The following is a 20,629-nucleotide window of genomic DNA, read 5'->3' as shown; positions in this document are numbered from 1 at the left end:
GAGGTATTTGTCCAGAGGGTACTGTGCAGGTCGTACCTTCCTGATTGGGAGGAACTGTGGGTGGCTCTTCGTCAATACGAGATGAAACGACTGACCAAGGCGGGGAGTAGCGGTAAAGGGGTCAAAATCAAGGAGGAAGAGGAAGATGCGACTCTAGCATCTGCGGGAAAGCAGGGGAAATGAAAGAAGAAGGACATCTCTAATGTCAAATGCTTCCATTGTGGGGAACTAGGTCATTTTACGAACTAGTGTCCTAGGAAGAAGAGCAAGGGAGAGGTTTCTGAGACCAAGGTAGCGCTAGTAAGGGCAGAGAAAGAAGTGGAGACAGATGACGACTGTGCCATGAGTTCTCATGCGCCACTTGAGAGGAAGTGAGCTGACATCGAGCTGTAGTCAGATGGACTACATGCGATGAGGGGTAGGATCCTCTAGGTACCCAACTTCTTGGATTATACCTTGCTACGGGAGCCTCGAAGAGGAGTAACAAGACTGGCGGATGTCGGTAGAGATGGATGTGGATTAAGCGACAGAGAATGCTACAGTGTAGGAGTCCCAGGACAGTATGAGGCAGCAGTGATAGATGCATGAAGTTGTTTCAGCAGCGCAGAGATCAGTAGAGGGAGCACTTGTCAGTGATAGAGGGAGCTTCAGCATCGGGAGTGTTTCTAGCTTGACAGAGATGTTAGAGTTGGGAGGATCAATTACTTACTTCTCAGTAACTGAGTTGCAGTGCAACAGTTAGCAATGGCAGTACTGTGGGCAACACGATGCAGCATGATGAGAGGGGATGCAGCAGTGGCAGTGGCGTGGCCATGGGCAGCAGCACAGATGTAGAGGGAGCTGCTGTACAGATGCAGCAGTGGCAGTGGCAGGGCGATGGGCAGCAGTACAGGACGCTGTAGTGCAGAGGATGTTGGGCAGGGAGGCCTAGCATCAGCACAAGGACCGATGTTGGATGATCAGGGTGATACTCAGTGAGGAGTATTACTAGAGCACTGTCCTCGCTAAGAGGGAGTGTTGATTTGGGGTAGCATAAGATGTGCTCTAGCCACAAAAATTGGTGGAGGCTAAGACACATGAGATTTCCAAGACCCAGAAATGATTTGGGCAGATTCTAACTAGTTTGGGAGATATTAAAATAATTAATATTTTTAATGGAGTTGTTAAGTCTAAACTTAGGAAAAATAAAATATTAATGGGTATTAATATAAAACTGGGTTAGAATGGTCCAAAAGTCATGGATCAAGCCAAATCTAATCTTAGCCATTGATTAGAGATTTAATCTTGGACATTGAAGGACCAACAGGAAAAGTATAAGAATAGGCTTGAGGGTTAGCTGGAAGACACACCAAGAGAGATGAAGAATTTGATTTTCTGGGGCAGGGTTTGCTGAGGAAATCGAGTGAGTGATCTGAGTTGTAGCTGAGGGGCAGTGAATACATAACAGAGAGGCAGAGTTAGTACCAGGAGGATCAGCGCAGAGCCAGGAGAGGTTGACGCAGAGCCAGCTAGAGGCTACGCAGAGGCAGCCAGTGGCCACGCAGAGGCAGCCAGGAGCTGCACAGTGCCCAGAGAGGCCAGCGTGTGAGACGCAGAGGGCCTAGGGGCTGATGCAGAGCCTAGAAAGGCTGACGTAGGACTAGAGAGGTTGACGCAGGGCCTAGAGGCAGCGTTGGGAGAATTTCGCGGGACAGACTGGGAGTTGGAGAGCCGGAAGGGTGACACAGTCCCTATCAGAGTGACGCAAAGCAACAGAAGCTACATTGTTGCCGTGGGATCGTTCATCTGGTGATTTAGCCAGAATATCTGTCTCCGACTGAGAGGTACTACTGCTGAGGGCATTCTCTGTTGGGTGAGCCATTTCTAACATGCAGGTTGTATTTTGAAACTGCATAATAATAAAAACCTCTTAATAGCTGCACCAGTTTTCTCGCATTGGGTTTTTCCGGGGACATTAGTCCAAAAAGAACGGTGTCACTTGTGTGCTTGTTTACTTTCAGTTGATGATCTGTCATGTGTTAATACTGTACTTGTATTTATTTTCAGTATTTACCTGGTAAATAACTTTTTAAGTAATTGAACAAGTAGGAAGAAATAAATCAGATAGTACAAGAAGAATTTCTAACAGGTTAAACTTAGAAATTCCAACAGCTCCTTCATGCGAGTTTAGGGAGAGAGGAATGCGAGATTGTTACGTCAATTGCTGATGCCCTTAAACAAGTTCTGTTGCTCCTTCATTGCGAATACCCTCAAATCTTGACTGCGGCTCCATGTCTAGACTGCGACCTCATGACTGCGGCTCCTCTTCCATGTGAAATCTCAGAACCATCCGAATATTTCCATGTCATTTTCGTCTACCCTTCATGGGTATTTATAGTGCTTATCCATATATGTAAGCTGACCTTAACTCATGAACAGACGTGTCGATTATTTCAAGCTGACATGACATGTATTTATACATTTTAATTCATTTCTTTGTAGCCAACGTGATCATCTCCTTATTGCTTCGCTTGCAAACTTCAGAGGGCTTAATATGAGGCATTGATCTTGGTCTTGGAGGGCTGCTACACTTGTTGAAGACTTGTACACATTTACATGGACTCATGACATGATTCGACATAGAAATAAATTCTAAAGACATCAAGAAGAAGTCTTTCACCTAATGACACCTCTTGTTCATGAAACCCATGCAACGAGATTACAAAGATAATTTATTCTCTTTTATTACATCAAATACAAAGATCATGTCATTATGAAGACCGAACCTAGTTACACTTTCTTCAACAAATCTCAGAGGAACGCCTAGAACTTTGAGCTAAGAAGAGCAGAAGAAGTCTGCTGGTTGAGGTATGTTTTGTGTTCTTCAGTGATTAATGCATTGCTAGATTGTGTCGGGTTGTTCTACAGTTTGTTTGAGCAACAATTGATTGACAACTTAAGTGCAGATTGGAGGGTTGCTAGAAGTTGTCTATTCAACACTAAGTTCATTCCATGTGAAGGACTACAACATTGATAGTAGAGGCAGAATTATTTGAGCCCTAAGTACAACTTCTTGTGAAGGACTACAAGGCTATTAGTGGGCAGGTGTTGGAGAGCTCTTTGGGGAAGCAGGTTGGCGTACCAAGGATTGAGAGCAAAATCTTGTTTCGATAGCTACACTTGAGGACAAGGGATATGATATCATCTTCAGCAAAGGTAAGACTTACCTCCAACACTTAGCTTTTGGATGTAAGAAGCAGAGAGGTGTGAGGGTGAAGAATCTCTACAAGTTGTAGGAAGAGACAGGTGTAGGCTTGAGAAGCAAGGTAGGGGGTGCTCAGAGTAGAGTAGTGGTGGTTGAGTGAGAGAAATATATAGTTCTCAAGATGGATCCTTAACCAGTATCTCAGTTTTAGTCTAAGCTAGTTGGCAGTTGGGCTGACCAGCAGGATGATGAGGAGCATAGCCCGGGGCGAGTGGAGGCAACCACTCAATTAGAGACTCCTAGTATAGGGATAGTTTGAGCCAAGTGGGCAAAGGATTTGGTTAAGGGAGATTAGAAGAGAGTTGAATCTTCTAGAACCACCTTCAGTGAGAAGAAGCAACCAAAAAGGTACACGGGGTAAATGGTACTTATGCCTAAAGTGTTGGACTCGCAGAACATGGTGGGAAAGAACAGGTCTTCAAAGCAGGTTCCTCAAAAGAAAGCAGGGAAATCTTCTAGTCTTCTAGTTTAGAGGTGCTGTAGTGAACGTGGTAGTATTGGAGACATATCCAAGTGGATGAGGTTCTTCCAGAAGTACCTGCCTCGCTTTGTGTGAGTGTTGAAAATAGTAGAGAAAAAGGTTCCTTGATTTGTGCCTTAATCAAAGGGACCTCAACGAGTTCTTCCTTAGCATACTCGAGTTCCCTATAAATTAGGACAAACTCCTAAAATTTAGGAATCGTTTGTAAAAATTAGGACGAGTTTAGAAGTAGTTAACTAATGTGCTCAAGTGGAAGGATGAGTTACTTGTCTTCTAGTGCGAGTTACATGAGGAAAAGGACGAGTGATTATGTTTTAAGTTATAGAATTAAGACAAGATGAGTTGCATGTGTGTTTTCACTTAGTTAACTCAATCAATCACAAAATCATTCGAAAAATAGAACTTGCTAACTTTAGCCATTCAAATTGCTTTTAAAGGAGGAACAAAGGCACAATTTGATCATTGTCTTGTGAGCACGAGTTGGTGAGACAAGATAATAGAGTTCACTAGTTTGTGAAAAGGTTGCACATGTTTATGTGTGGAGCTTGTGAGAGAAAAGTGCACCATGAGAAGCTTGTGCGCATAAATTTAGGAGGCAAGGATCAACAATCTTGCAAGGGTTTCAAGCCTGGTTCAAGGCAGGAAAACAAGGTTGTTTTCAGATTGAAGCAAGTTATAAATATAAGAGATCTATTGCTCAATTTTATTCAATAAAATTCTCAATCAAGCCAAGGGTTTTCCCAGTTGGGTTCCCTAGAAAAATTTGTGTTGTTGAATTGTGTATTTATTTCTGTTCCTATTCCGCTGCAAAGTTTACTTTATATGAGAATAAATTATATTTCAGATTCATATATTAGCAGATCAAAATTTCTTGGATTTTCTACAGAAACTTAACAGCTGTAGCTTCATGGAAATAGCCCTAACTAGGGCACGAACTTTACACAGAAGGAGACATCCTCTCCATGCGCAGATCTAATCTTTCTTGAGGGACGAAAACACAGAGGAAACCGTCCTCTTCTTGGGGCAGATACTTGACCTTCGCACAAATCAGAGAGAGCCCTTCTTGGTCCTCTATTTGTTCTCTGAAAGGTGTTGCAGCTTCCTGAGGTACTTGGACCTCGTTCTAGGACAGATTCACATGAGAAAAGGCTTCTTAGGATGTGTCTTCAAATGATGTCCCTCTTGCCTTCTTATAGTTTCCTATGAGGGTAACATCTGGTCCTCAAGGGGTGTCCTTTTAAGCCTAGCCAACTTAACTTTTCAACAATAACCCCAACTAACATTAGACAAGGGTTTCTTGCATATGATTTCGCCATGTTATTCTTTCCTTAGGTCCTCCTTGATCCTTTAAGGGTGCTCCACTTGCAACAATGAATAAACAAATGTTTCTTCATCTGGTTTCACACCAACACCTTGGGTGCAAAACCCCACCACTTGGGTACTTTGCCCACAAGACTTTTTTGTGGTCAAACTTTTCACAAACCCAACACCTAGGGTTGTGGAGTACCTCCCAAGCTACACAAATCAACACAAAGTCTACAATTCTGCTACATGTTCACTGATTTTTGTTGCTTTTGTGAAGTATATCAACAGTTTTAGATTCTCTAGTTGCAAACTTGCAAAACATTATTCCTTTCTCAATCACTATAGAATTAAGGTTTTAAATTTAGTATGTTTCTTGAGATTTATATCCTGTATGTGCTAAAACTACTGTGACTAGATTGCTGGCACATCAATTGGGTGTGGAATATATTATTATTATTATTATTTGGGGAATTTATTATGAGACTACACTGTATGACAGAGTAGTCATGCTTTAGCTTCTTAACAATGGTAAATGTTGGTACAAAAACATGGTTGTGGAATATTTTCCCATTTTTAAGGAGTTTGTTCCTTCAATAGGGGTTCTTTGATAGATCGGTTATGCTTTACCTTGCAGAGTTGCAACTTGCTCCATGCTTTGGTATGTCTAAAGTGTTCCTTGTAATCAATTCGAAATCATGAAAGTAAAGCCTTAAAATGATCTTGATCCTTGCTTTGTTGTATTTTCTCATATTTGAAAAAGTGATACTGAGTAATTTTTGAAATTCATTAATACAGTAAATTTTGCAGGTCCCGGTGATTCAAACTCTGTTACTCTGGATGTATCTGATGGAGTTAGACAGGAATCATTGACAGCCAATTCTGTCCACAATAATAATAATGGATCTTACACGAAAGGATTGAGGAAGGATGGGGATGGACATGGAGGGGAGCCAAGCTCTATTTCTCGTCCCAAGAAGCGGGAACGGATTGGGTTTGGTGATATTCTTGATATTGGCACAGGTTCTCTTCCAAGCTTCCCAGAGGATGAGGAGGTTATTGGTATTATAACAATGGAAGATGTAATTGAGGAACTTCTACAGGTTATTTTGGAACATTTTCTTGTGATTTTATGATTTTCTTATTTGCTTGTAATGGATATTTGGTATATTGTTTCTTGTAGCTGGTAGATGGGAGGTTTGAAAAAATGATGCAAATTGGGTGTCAACAATTGTGATGATAAACAACTTATTCCTCCCTATTTACTGTCTTTACTTTTATAGTCTTATTGCATGCATTCATTCTAGGAATTATTATAAACTTGCTACTATCATTCTGTAGGGTAATACTGCTACATGTTGACGTAGTCATTTTGAGACTTCAATCACATAGTTAGAAATAGAATGGAAACTCTAAAACCAGAAAGCCTTCTTAAATTAGAATTTTGTAGTAAATGAATAATTAGTTTTGCAAATTATAAATGGTTATACATTGCAGCAACTCTGTTATTCTTGCAATTGACTTCTGGTGAAACTTCAACAAGCATAAGTCCTTGCTTTAATCCAAAGGCATAAAATCTTGATAAACATAAAAAATAATTCAGCTATTGACACACCTATGTTAGTTTCTTCTAACATATTAAATTGAATGCTTTGATTAGCACTAGCTATGTTAGGCCAATCACTTAGATTCAATAAGCTTATCTATATTGGGTTGGGTTGCATATGTTTGGAATTCCTTTTCATGTGATGAAACTTGTAGAAATTGCTTCTCTTATGATTTTCTTTAATACACTAGGCTATATACATGTAAAATATTTCATATCTAGGCTGAGCCTGTGTTATGTAAAAAAACTAGTTAACTTAGGTTTATTATTTAATTTTAATTTTAATTAGACAAAAGGGCACGATCATAAGATCATGCCCTTTCCCAAAGGGTGTCCATGGCGGTATATAAGCCAGGCACCTGCAATTGTAATAGCATCATCTGTAATTCATCTTTTAATAAATATTTATATATAAATTTCTGCATATATCTTAATTTATCTGCTTCATTGGTATCGGAGCCATCGAATCTTCTCCCCTGTGTAGGTTTCAAGCACCTATCCGCTGCCATACTCACTAGATCAATCCCTCATTGTTCAGCTGCTTGCAACCATCAACTCCTCACTACTTCGCTACCCTAAACTCTTCGTTGTTCCGCTGCCATCGTTCTGCATCTTCCCTGTCAACACACATCATACCTCGTTGTTCCACTGTCTAGCCACAAATAATCCGGCAATCCGTCTAAGAAACCGGCCACTGGTTCACGCCGTCCTTAACCAGTCACTGGTTCACGCTGTACGCCATTCCCTGGTTCACACTGTACGCCATTCCCTGCACGCCATCCGCAACCAGTCCTTAACCCTCAATTCTGGCCACATCTACAACCAATCATCGTGGCCATTGACTCTCGGCGTGCCGTTTCATTTAAATTCGTTGTGCTGTTCCATTTCAATATATATATATATATTTATAACATATATATAACTAAATTATATTAAATATTTATATATTATATAACATATATTATATATAATTTATTTATATATACGTATATTATATAGTTATATCATTAATTCATATATATGTTATATATATATATTACATAACTTTATTTAATTATATTATATATAATATATATAATTAAACTAATTAAATTTATTTTAATTAATTAAAAAGTTATATATATATATATAAGTTAATTTAATTAATTAAAAAGTTATATATATATATAGAAGTTAATTTAATTAATTAAATTTATTTTAATTAATTAAAATTTATATGTATAAAATTTACTTTAGCTAATAATAAAAGAAAAGAGGAAAAATATTTTCGCTGGCAAATAAATACACACCCCCGCAAACCCGCTCAATGTCGACAATGACAATGGCGGATTTCCAAAAAAAATTGTTGGATGCAGAGCATAAGATAAATAGCAACCACGATGAGGTCAATAAAAGATTAAATGAATTCTAGATCAAGCTTGGGGAGCAAGCTGATGAAATCAAAAATCTTCACGATACGACAAATTGAATAGAAATAAAGATGGAAAATTACCATGTCCAAATAGAAGCAAGCATCAAAGAAGTCTTAACAATGCTGAAAACTCTGTGTAAAAGGTCGAATTGTACACCCGAACAACTACTAAAAGAAGGTGAAGAGAATCAAGAACACATCTCGTCAGATTCAACAAAGTCCACAGACTCTCATGACAAAGTTGAATCCCCAAAAAAATCAACGACACCCCACCAAGAAGCAAGTAACACAACGTTTACAAACAAGCAACTCTGGGATAACTTTACTAATCAACACCCTTTTTTCGCTCAACCAGTAGCAACATACCAGCGAAGGGCAAAAGTCGAGATGCCTAAATTCGATGGAAACGAAAAAAACAATGTTGCATGGATAAATAAAGCAGAAGAATACTTTGAGATATATGACATCAATGACGATGACGAAAAGCTCAGGCATGCATCCATGAAAATGGAAGGAGAAGCATATAACTGGTATATGTGGTGGAAAAAGACAACACATGTCATTAGCTGGAGAAAATTTAAAGATGGATTCTTCAAAAGATTCCAAGGTGTAAGAGAAGAAGAGTTCTTTTCAAAATTCATCAAGTTACGACAAAAAGGAAGTGTGGACGAATACACTCAAGAATGGGAGACCTTAGTAACACGAGTACCTGGGTTATCAGAATCTCATCTAATTCAGTCATACATCTCGGGACTCAAAACCCATTTACAAACAAAACTTGAGATGCATGACATTACATCTATAGAAGTAGCAAGACGAAAAGCAAAAACAGCCCAAAAGAAATCCGAACCAATATTTTGGTCAAAAGCGGAAAAAGCTTATGCAAGACGAAGGATACCCCATTATGTGGACTCAAATAATACAAGATATGTTCCACCACATCGTCGTGAAGATGAAAAATCTAATGTGGAAATGCAAAGGATAAAAGAGGGTAAATGTAAGCGCTGTGGTGAGAAGTGGGACCCCAAACGTAGATGTGCTAAAGGTAAAGAACCAAAGAACCTATATAATTGTGAAGCAACCAATGATTCAAACAGTGAAGATTATGTCATAGAAGACACAGAAGACGCCCCAGAATTCTCACCAGAATTAGATGATGGAAGTATTCCACAAATGTCATTATCAACTATGACAGGTATATCACAACCTCAGACTTTAAAGTTAAAAGGACACATAAAGAAGAACAACGTAGTGGTTCTTGTCGACTCTGGAAGCACACAAAATTTTTTAGATGCAACCTTGGCAAAGAGACTCAATATCTTTTCATTTCCCTTACCAAACATGAAAGTGATGGTAGCTAATGGTAAGAAGATTGAAAAGGTAGGGAAATGCCATAAGGTCAATTTGCAGATTCAAGACTTTAATCTAGAGTCTCCATTCTTCACGGTACCATTAGGAGGAGTAGGTGTAGTCTTAGGTATCCAATGGTTACGAACTTTAGGTACTTATGCCGCCAACCATCAAGTACAATTTATAAAATTCAAATGGGGAGGTCAGAAGTACAAGCTACACGGATTCCAAGCACCAGAAAATCAAGTTGTATCATCATCTCAGATGATGAAACTAAGTCGAAAAGGAGCACCTGCTTATCCAGTACAATGTCACCAGTTAGAGATGTTATCTGCAAATATGACCAGAGAAGAGTCACCAGAGATACAAGATTTGATTCGGAAGCATGAAAAAGTATTTCAAGACCTACCTATGAAGATGCCACCTAATAGGGAAATTGAGCATACAAAGAAGTCAAGGTAGGGTCAGACCCTGTCAACATCAAGCCATACTGATATCCACATCACCAAAAAATGGAACTTGAGAGATTAATCCAAGACCTTTTAAAGTGTGCGACCTTGATCATCTTAGAATATCTGATCAAGTGGAAGGACTTACCCGAAGAAGACTTTCTGGGAGAATGAATCATTCTTCAACAACATCCGTCGTTACTTATGCTTTGAGGACAAAGCATTCTTTCGAGAGGAAGGCAATGTTATGTAAAAAAATTAGTTAACTTAGGTTTATTATTTAATTTTAATTTTAATTAGACGAAAGGGCACGATCATAAGATCATGCCCTTTCCCAAAGGGTGTCCATGGTGGTATATAAGCCAGGCACCCGCAATTGTAATAGCATCATCTGTAATTCATCTTTTAATAAATATTTATATACAAATTTCTGCATATATCTTAATTTATCTGCTTCAGCCTGTTGAAGGAAATGTAACTAGGTTCGGTCTTCATAAATGTGTTTTTGATATTTGTATTTATTCAATAAAAGAAATACTATTTTTATAATATATGTCAATGAGTTTCTTGGTCATTGAAATAGGTCTAACACATATTAAAGTGCTATAGGTGAGTCAGAGTCAAAAGAAAAAATGTTGAAGACCTTAAGGGTGTTGACACCTAATCCTCATGATTGGGTGAATTTTTGTAAATAATTAAATTAGGAATGTGAATAGTTATCAGGAGATGAACTGAATAGTCACACACTATTGTATATAACAAAGACATACCTGACGGAATAATATGTCAGTTTTTCTGCCTAATGGAGTTACTGCCTGGCCTGACATGGTATCAGAGCCAACTCCTTTTTTTTAGCCTTTATGTCTTTGTAACTCTTGGTCTGCTGCACTGCTCCCCATATAATTCAGCAACTGATTACCTGCGTTCTGTCTGCCATCCCTGTGCTCTTTGTACCTGCACTCTCTCTCCCTGACATGGTACCTGCACTCTCTGCCTGACACTGTTTACTTGCGCTGTCTGGACTGCCCATGAACATTCCTGAAAGAAGCGCTACCTTGTCCAGCGTTGTCCATGCTGTCCTGAACTGATGGGTGGAGCGAAGAACAGCCACAAACAACGACTCTGCCTGCGATTCTACTATGTTGCTCTTGCATCTTGAACACTACTCCTTTGAAGAACCATCAAGAAGAACCATCTGTTGAAGAACCAGAAAAAATCAGAACCATTGCCCGAAATTTTCCATATGTTCTGCCGCTTCTGCGCATGAATATTTGGGGAGACAGCTGCTGCTACTTGGGATATATGCCGGATATTTAAACGCTGCTGTTGTAATGTTTAAATGCTGTTGTAATATGCCGGATATTTGAACACTGGGAAATACGCATTATTGCTATTTTCTTCAATAACCCGAGACTCTATTCTTGATACATAACATTGATGGAAGCGATCAATGATTGAATGTGGGGACCGCTCCCTCGTCTTGGCATTTTTTTTTGTTCTTTTTTCAGTGTATATTCGTGCTGTGTATGTCAGTGTTAGTATTGTGTTAATGTGTGGCCTAATATCCTTTCAATAGTTGAAAGTATACATTTGAACGATGACAACAAATTTGTAGCAGAATATTTGGTGGAGGCAGAACGTCCATGATGCGTTGAGCCCTTTTAAAAGAGGCCATATGGAATGAAGAATTGGCTTTGTATACTGTGTATGCATTGAATGTTTTTATTGGTAGCCGTGTACGTTTTGAAAGTCATTTTCTCTCTGTGTATTGAAGTTGTGATGGCAGTGATTCAATGGGTACATGAAAACCTTATGTTAGAAGTTTTAGTGGACGATAATACCCTTTGAGAATGCCCTTTTGAGTACATTTTTACTGTATATTGGCAGAAGTATTTTTTTTTCTATCAGCAAAAGTTTTTTTACAGAATGCATTCAATCATATCCATGGTAGGAATAGTTCTCACTGGCAAGGAGAACTATCCTGAATGGTCCCGGATGATAAAACACACCCTCATCTTCAATGAGTTGTGGAAAGGAGTGTGTGTCGGAGAAGGAGACAATGACCCAGTACAGCCTACCTCAGACAAAGAGCTCGTCATTTGGGAAAACAAGAACAACAAAGCTTATGCATTAACCACATCATCTGTAAATGAAGAGGTGAGTCGCCATATTTCGTTATATTCAACTGCCTTTGAAGCTTTACAAAAGCTAAAAGAACTCTATGACCCACATTCTGCACTTGAAGTTGTTCAACTCATGATTAAATTCTTCACTCTTGAACTGCAAAATAATGATCCTCTTGCTCTTCTGAAGTAAAGTCTATAATGCATGATATCAATTCCACTAAGGTTGAGCTGGATATTCCTCTTATTGCTTTTCTCAAGGCACTTCATCCTACTTACTCCAATTATCTTGAGTCATTGCAAGCAAATGGAAATCTCAAAGATATAACCTTTGACTCTCTTTTGAAAAAGTTTGCTGAAAGAGAGAAAGCTTTTGGAAAGAAGACAACCCCTGAATCTTCTGAAGAGACTGTGTGCCTTGCTCATAAAGAAAAGCATCCTGCTCAAGATTCTACAAGAGGAAGAGGTGGAAGGAGAGGAAGAGAAAGATATTTCAGAGGTGGGGGGGGCAGACATTCTCAAGGAGAAAAGGCAGATTTTCACTGCATTCGCTGCAAAAAGAATGGATCACATGATGCCTCTACATGCAAGTTACCATGGGACAAAATTGAGCAGAAAAGAAACCAACAGAAAGGTAAAACTGATGATACAGACAAAGGTAAAGCCCCTGAATTTGCTCATTATGTTGAGTCACAATGTAACATTGGAGTAAATGAAGATTTGTTTAATGCTTCACTTGCTTCATGGAAAAATGATTGGTTGCTTGATTCAAGAGCAACCTGCCACATGACTCATAGAAAATATTTTTTTGAAGATTTTACTGACAATGTTGATGGAGCAGTATACTTTGCAGATCAATCAAAAATCAAGCCATCAGGGCTTGGCACAATTAGGCTTAAACTCCCTGATCTTCCAGACTTTCTTCTGGATCATGTTCTATATCTCCCATAGCTCAAGAGAAACTTGTTGTCCTTGGTCCACATCCGCCAGCAAGGTCACTCCATTCATATGTTTGATGGCAAGCTTGAGGTAAGAAAAATATCTAACCACTCACTTGTCATGAGGGGAATAGAAGAAGAAAGGCTTCTCAAACTACAAGGAACATCTGCTCATGCACAACCTTTCTGATACAATTTTCATCATGAAGAAGGTATACTTCCATCAAGTTTATTATGGCATGCTAGATTTGGACATTTAAACTATGACAGTCTCCGCTTATTGAAGAAAAATGGTGTTGTTGGTTTGCCTACAATTTCTAGAAAACTTAAGCAATGTGATGCTTGCATTCTAGGAAAGCATAGCAAACAGTCTTTTCATGATTCACATTCCAGAGCACATAGGAAACTTGAACTCATTCATTCAGATTTATGTGGTCCAATGCCTGTTCCTTCTGCAAATGGAAATAAATATATCATGACGTTTATTGATGACTACACCAGAATGTGCTGGGTTTATTTATTGAAGAACAAATCTGATGCTTTTCAAACATTCAAGAATTTTCATAAATGGATGGAAAATGATGCACAATCTCATATTGGGTCTATTCACACTGATAATGGAAAAGAATACACATCAAATGAATTTGAAAACTATCTTCACCAACATGGAATCAAACATCAAACAATTGTGCCTTATAATCCCCAACAGAATGGTGTAGCAGAAAGAATGAATAGAACAATCTTGAATATGGTACGATCCATGCTTTTCTTCAAAAACGTAAGATAATGTTTGGGCTGATGCTGTTCTATGTGCTGCATATATAAAGAATAGATGTCCATCTCTAATGCTACAAGAAACAAGACTCCTTATGAATTGTGGTACGGACATGTTCCTTCGGTAAAACATCTTCGGGTCTTTGGTTCCACCTGTTATGCTTTGATACCAACGGTACATAGAAACAAACTTGGTGCTAGAAGTCGTAAGTGTATCTTCCTGGAGTATTCAAACACCTCCAAAGCATATCGCCTCTATGATGAAGTAAATAAGAAATTTGTTGTATCTAGAGATGTAATTTTCCTTGAATCATCCAAAACTGACAATGTTGTTGAGCGGCAACTTGATCACTTGGATAGATTTGCAAAAAAAAATCATTTCAAGAATTTGATAATCAGATTCCACATTTTGAAGGGGGGATCCCTATACTAGATCAACATGTGGAATCTTCTTCTAAAGAACACTCTTCCTCGCATGAAACTCCAACAATGGATGATGCTTTAAGTGACGTAATTGATAGAATTGGGAGACTCAATCTTGATTCAGTTCCAACTCAATCAACAGAGCAGCCTGGACCATCTCAGATAGGTCCCCCAAAATGGCTGATGAAGACACTTGAAAGTGTTCATCCTGATGAAATTGGAAAAACAGGAACAAAAAATTCAAACCGACAAAATGGAGGTGATGTAGATGATTCTAATTCACCTGTTGATATGGATGTTTCTTATGATTGTGAATTGAACTTGTCTACAGATTTTGAACCAACTTCCTTCAAAGAAGCTGCTTCTCATGATGAATGGAAAGAAGCGATGCAAAAGGAGTATGATGCCCTCATAAAGAACGACACTTGGAAGTTGGTTGATCCTCCATTTGGAACCAAACCAATTGGCTGCATGTAGGTCTACAAGAACAAGTATAAAGCTGATGGCTCACTTGACAAGCACAAAGCTAGGCTGGTGCCAAAAGGTTTTGCACAAAAGAAAGGGGTTGATTATGAGGAGACTTTTGCTCCCACAGCAAAATGGGCCACCATCCGGACACTCTTTGCATTAGCAGCTCAGAACGGTTGGAAAGTCCATCAAATGGATGTAAAAACTGCTTTCTTGAATGGAGATCTAAAAGAGAATGTTTTTATGTCCCAGCCTGAAGGATTTGCTGTGAAAGGACATGAACATAAAGCATGCAAACTTGTGAAGTCCTTGTATGGCCTCAAACAAGCACTGCGAGCCGTGTATGAAAAACTAACTGAGCATCTTTTGAAACTCAATTTCAATCATTTTGATCTTGATGATGCAACTTTATTTGTCAAGAAAGTTGGCAAAACAATTGTATATCTTGTGGACTGTGGTATATGTAGATGATCTTTTAATGACAGGGAACAATGAAAGCTACATTGCATCCATAAAGAAGGAATTGGGGAAAAGTTTTGAAATGACTAATTTGGGCTATGTTCATTACTATCTTGGCATTGAAGTAACCCAACATCCAAAGTCCATATTTCTTTCTCAAAAGAAATACATTGGAGATTTGTTGAACAGGTTTGGCATGACAGAGTGCAATCCTCCTACTACTCCAATGGAACAAAACTTAAAGCTCACATCTATTGAAGGAAAGGAATTTGAGGATGCAACAAAGTATAGACAGCTTGTAGGAAGTCTCAACTACCTAACTACTACCAGACCAGACATTTCATTTGCTGTTGGCATCCTCTTCAGGTTTATGCAAAAGCCTTGTGAGGGGCATTGGTCTGCTGCAAAAAGAGTTCTAAAGTACTTGAAGGGAACTCAAGACTTTGGAATCAAGTACACACAGGTGGATGACTTCAGCTTGATCGGATACTCTGATTCAGACTTCGATGGAGACAAAGAAACTGGGGTATCTACTTCAGGATATGCTATGAGTCTTGGATCAGGAATTGTCTCCTGGAGATCACGCAAACAATCAGTTCCAGCAGATTCCACAACAGAAGCAGAATACGTGGTAGCAGCTGAAGCAACAAAAGAAATTGTGTGGCTTAGGAAAATTCTTGAAGATTTGCAGGTAAAACAAGTACAATCAACTCCACTCATGATTGATAACACCTTTGCAATAAAGTTGGCCAAGAACCCAAAGTTCCATGATAGAACAAAGCACATCAATACTAAATATCATCTAATCCGACATCATGTTGAGGCCAAAACAATCCATCTTCGTCATTGTTCCACAAATGAGCAAATTGCAGACATCTTCACCAAAGCGCTTGGAAGAGAAAAGCTTGAAAGATTCAGAACAATGCTTGGACTCACCAACATCCCTTCAGATTAAGGGGGGGAATGTTAACACCTAATCCTCATGATTGGGTGAATTTATGTATATAATTAAATTAGGAATGTGAACAGTCATTAGGAGATGAATTGAACAATCACACACTATTGTATATAACAAAGACATACCTGATGGAATAATATGAATCAATTTTTCTGCCTAATGGAGTTACTGCCTGGCCTGACAAAGGGCATGTTACACCATGTATATTTATGTATTAGAGTCAAGAGAATACCTCCAAGCAAAGTCAGTGAGCAACAACAGTTATTAAAAGAGTTCAAATCAAAGAAGGGAAGCAGAGACAAAGAGGGGCAAAAGCATTGAGTCTGAAGGAAGTTTCCTAGTTCTAAGGAGTCAGAAAGTGGAGGCCGAGATTTTCTCCAAGAAGCAGCCCAAGGATTGCGTAGTTGCTTCAAAATTGCAGTTTGATCTTACTGAACAGGAAGACGTTTTTAGTTCTAGAGGCGGGTGTCATGCCAGGCAGTAACTCTCTAAAGGCAGAAAAAACTGATTCGTGTTTTATTCCATAGGTAACCCATTGTTATATACAACAGGGAGTGATTGTTCAGTTCATCTTCCGATGACTGTTCACCTTCCCAATTAATTTATTTACATAAAACTCCCAATCATGAATATTAGGTGTCAACATTCCCCCCCTTAATCTGAAGGGATGTTGGTGAGTCCAAGCATCATTTTGAATCGTTCAAGCTTTTCCTTTCCAAGTGCTTTGGTGAAGATGTCTGCAATTTGCTCATTTGTGGAATAATGACGAAGATGGATTGTTTTTGCCTCAACATGATGTCGAATCAAATGATATTTAGTATTGATATGCTTTGTTCGATCATGGAACTTTGGGTTCTTGGCCAACTTTATTGCAGAGGTGTTATCAATCATGAGTGGAGTTGATTGTACTTGTTTTACCTGCAAATCTTCAAGAATTTTCCTGAGCCACACAATTTCTTTCATTGCTTCAGCCGCTGCCACGTATTCTGCTTCTGTTGTGGAATCTGCTGGAACTGATTGTTTGCGTGATCTCTAGGAGACAGCTCCTGATCCAAGACTCATAGCATATCCTGAAGTAGATACCCCAGTTTCTTTGTCTCCATCAAAGTCTGAATCAGAGTATCCAATCAAGTTGAAGTCGTCCACCTGTGTATACTTGATTCCAAGGTTTTGAGTTCCCTTCAAGTACCTTAGAACTCTTTTTGCAGCAGACCAATGTCCCTCACAAGGCTTTTGCATGAACCTGGAGAGGATTCCAACAGTAAATGAAATGTCTGGTCTGGTAGTAGTGAGTAGATGAGACTTCCTACAAGCTGTCTATACTTTGTTGCATCCTCAAATTCCTTTCCTTCAACAGATGTGAGCTTTAAGTTTTGTTCCATTGGAGTAGAAAGAGGATTGCACTCTGTCATGCCAAATCTGTTTAACAAATCTCCAATGTATTTCTTTTGAGAAAGAAATATGGATTTTGGATGTTGGGTTACTTCAATGCCAAGATAGTAATGAACATAGCCCAAATCAGTCATTTAAAAACTTTTCCCCAATTCCTTCTTTATGGATGCAATGTAGCTTTCATTGTTCCCTGTCATTAAAAGATCATCTACATATACCACAAGATACACAACCGTTTTGCCAACTTTCTTGATAAATAAAGTTGCATCATCAAGATCAAAATGATTAAAGTTGAGTTTCAGAAGGTGCTCAGTTAGTTTTTCATACCAGGCTCGTGGTGCTTGTTTGAGGCCATACAAGGACTTCACAAGTTTGCATACTTTATGTTCATGTCCTTTCACAGCAAATCCTTCAGGCTGGGACATAAAAACATTCTCTTTTAGATCTCCATTCAAGAAGGCAGTTTTTACATCCATTTGATGGACTTTCCAACCGTTCTGAGCTGCTAGTGCAAAGAGTGTTCGGATGGTGGCCCATTTTGCTGTGTGGGCAAAAGTTTCCTGATAATCGACCCCTTCCTTTTGTGCAAAACCTTTTGCCACAAGCCTAGCTTTGTGCTTGTCAAGTGAACCATCAGCTTTGTACTTGTTCTTGTAGACCCACTTGCAGCCAATTGGTTTGGTTCCAAATGGAGGGTCAACCAGCTTCCAAGTGACGTTCTTTATGAGAGCATCATACTCCTTTTGCATCGCTTCTTTCCATTCATCATGAGAAGCAACTTCTTTGAAGGAAGTTGGTTCAAAATCTGTAGACAAGTTCAATTCACAATTATAAGTAACATCCATATCAACAGGTGAATTAGAGTCATCTACATCACCTCCATTTTTTCGGTTTGAATTTCTGGTTCCTGTTTTTCCAATTTCATCAGGATGAACACTTTCAAGTGTCTTTGTCAGCCATTTTTGGGGGACCTTTCTGAGATGGTCCAGGCTGCTCTGTTGATTGAGTTGGGACGGAATCAAGATTGAGTCTCCCAATTCTATCAATTACATCACTTAAAGCATCATCCGTTGTTGGAGTTTCATTCGGGGTAGAGTGTTCTTCAGAAGAAGATTCCACATGTTGATCTAGAATAGGAATCCCCCCTTCAAGATGTGGAATCTGATTATCAAATTCTTGAAATGATTTTGTTTTTGCGAATCTATCCAAGCGATCAAGTTGTCGCTCAACAACATTGTCAGATTTGGATGATTCAAGAAAAATGACATCTCTAGATACAACAAACTTTTTATTTACTTCATCATAGAGGCGGTATGCTTTGGAGGTGTTTGAATACCCCAGGAAGATACACTTACGACTTCTAGCACCAAGTTTGTTTCTATGTACCTATGGTATCAAAGCATAACAGGTGGAACCAAAGATCCTGAGATGTTTTACCGAAGGAACATGTCCATACCACAATTCATAAGGAGTCTTGTTTCTTATAGCATTAGATGGACATCTATTCTTTATATATGCCGCACATAGAACAGCATCAGCCCAAAACATTATCTTTACATTTTTGAAGAAAAGCATGGATCGTACCATATTCAAGATTGTTCTATTCATTCTTTCTGCTACACCATTCTGTTGGGGATTATAAGGCACAGTTGTTTGATGTTTGATCCCATGTTGGCGAAGATAGTGTTCAAATTCATTTGATGTATATTATTTTCCATTATCAGTGTGTATAGACCCAATATGAGATTGTGCATCATTTTCAATCCATTTATGAAAATTCTTGAATGTTTGAAAATCATCAGATTTGTTCTTCAATAAATAAACCCAACACATTCTGGTGTAATCATCAATAAATGTCATGATATATTTATTTCCATTTGCAGAAGGAACAGGCATTGGACCACATAAATCTGAATGAATGAGTTCAAGCTTCCTATGTGCTCTTGAATGTGAATCATGAAAACACTGTTTGCTATGCTTTCCTAGAATGCAAGCATCACATTGCTTATGTTTCCTACGAATTGTAGGCAAACCAACAACACCATTTTTCTTCAATAAGCGGAGACTGTCATAGTTTAAATGTCCAAATCTAGCATGCCATAATAAACTTGATGGAAGTGTACCTTCTTCATGATGAGAAATATATGAGAAATGTTGTGCATGAGCAGAGGTTCCTTGCAGTTTGAGAAGTCTTTCTTCTTCTATTCCCCTCATGACAAGTGAGTGGTCAGATGCTTTTCTTACCTCAAGCTTGCCATCAAACATATGAATGGAGTGACTTTGCTGGCGGATGTGAACCAAGGACATCAAGTTTCTCTTGAGCTGTGGGAGATATAGAACATGATCGAGAAGAAAGTCTGGAAGACCAGGCAGTTTAAGCCTGATTATGCCAAGCCCTGATGGCTTGATTTTTGACTGATCTGCAAAGTACACTGCTCCATCAACATTGTCAGTGAAATCTTCAAAAAAATCTTTCCTATGAGTCATATGACAGGTTCCTCCTGAATCAAGCAACCAATCATTTTTCGAAGAAGCAAGTGAAGCATTAAACAAATCTTCATTTACTCCAATGTTACATTGTGCCTCAATATAGTGAGCGGATTCAGGTGCTTTACCTTTGTCTGTATCATCAGTTTTACCTTTCTGCTGGTTTCTTTTCTGCTCAATTTTGTCCCATGGTAGCTTGCATGTAGAAGCATCATGTGATCCATTTTGTTTGCAGCGAAAGCAATGCAGATCTACCTTTTCTCCTTGAGAATGTCTGCCCCCCCTGCCTCTGAAGTATCTTTGTCTTCCTCTTCGTCCACCTCTTCCTCTTGTAGAATCTTGAGCAGGATGCTTTTCTTTATGAGCAAGGAAAACAGTCTCTTTAGAAGATTCAGGGACTGTCTTCTTTCCAAAGGCTTTCTCTCTTTCAGCAAATTTTTTCACAAGAGAGTCAAAGGTTATATCTTTAAGATTTCCATTTGCTTGTAAAGACTCAAGATAATTGGAGTAGGTAGGATAGAGTGCCTTGAGAAAAGCAATAAGAGGGATATCCAGCTCGACCTTGGTGGATTTAATATCATGCATTATAGACTTTACTTCAGATGCAAGAGCAAGAGGATCATTATTTTGCAGTTCAAGAGTGAAGATTTAATCATGAGCTGAACAACTTCAGGTGCAGAATGTGAGTCATAGAGTTCTTTCAGTTTTTGTAAAGCTTCAAAGGCAGTTGAATATGATGAAATATGGCGACTTACTTCTTCATT

At 38.8% G+C, this 20,629-nt stretch overlaps 1 protein-coding gene across 4 annotated transcripts in view; it reads left to right on the top strand.

Annotated features, from left to right (window-relative positions):
- Window positions 1-20,629, top strand: part of LOC149257136 (DUF21 domain-containing protein At2g14520-like) — a 478,430-nt gene that overhangs the window by 310,774 nt on the left and 147,027 nt on the right. For 3 of the 4 annotated variants that reach the window (XM_089413642.1, XM_089413638.1, XM_089413643.1), the window contains one exon: window positions 5,826-6,130. In XM_089413642.1, coding sequence (XP_089269768.1) covers window positions 5,826-6,130 — 305 coding nt within the window. The remainder of the gene's footprint in view (window positions 1-5,825; window positions 6,131-20,629) is intronic. The other variant, XM_089413641.1, reaches the window with a different exon arrangement.

Source organism: Pinus tabuliformis, chromosome 6 (assembly GCF_031772625.1).
Source record: "Pinus tabuliformis cultivar Carrire ecotype Pingquan chromosome 6, CPIR1, whole genome shotgun sequence".
Taxonomy (NCBI): domain Eukaryota; kingdom Viridiplantae; phylum Streptophyta; class Pinopsida; order Pinales; family Pinaceae; genus Pinus; species Pinus tabuliformis.
This window is presented reverse-complemented; position numbering and strand designations above follow the sequence as displayed.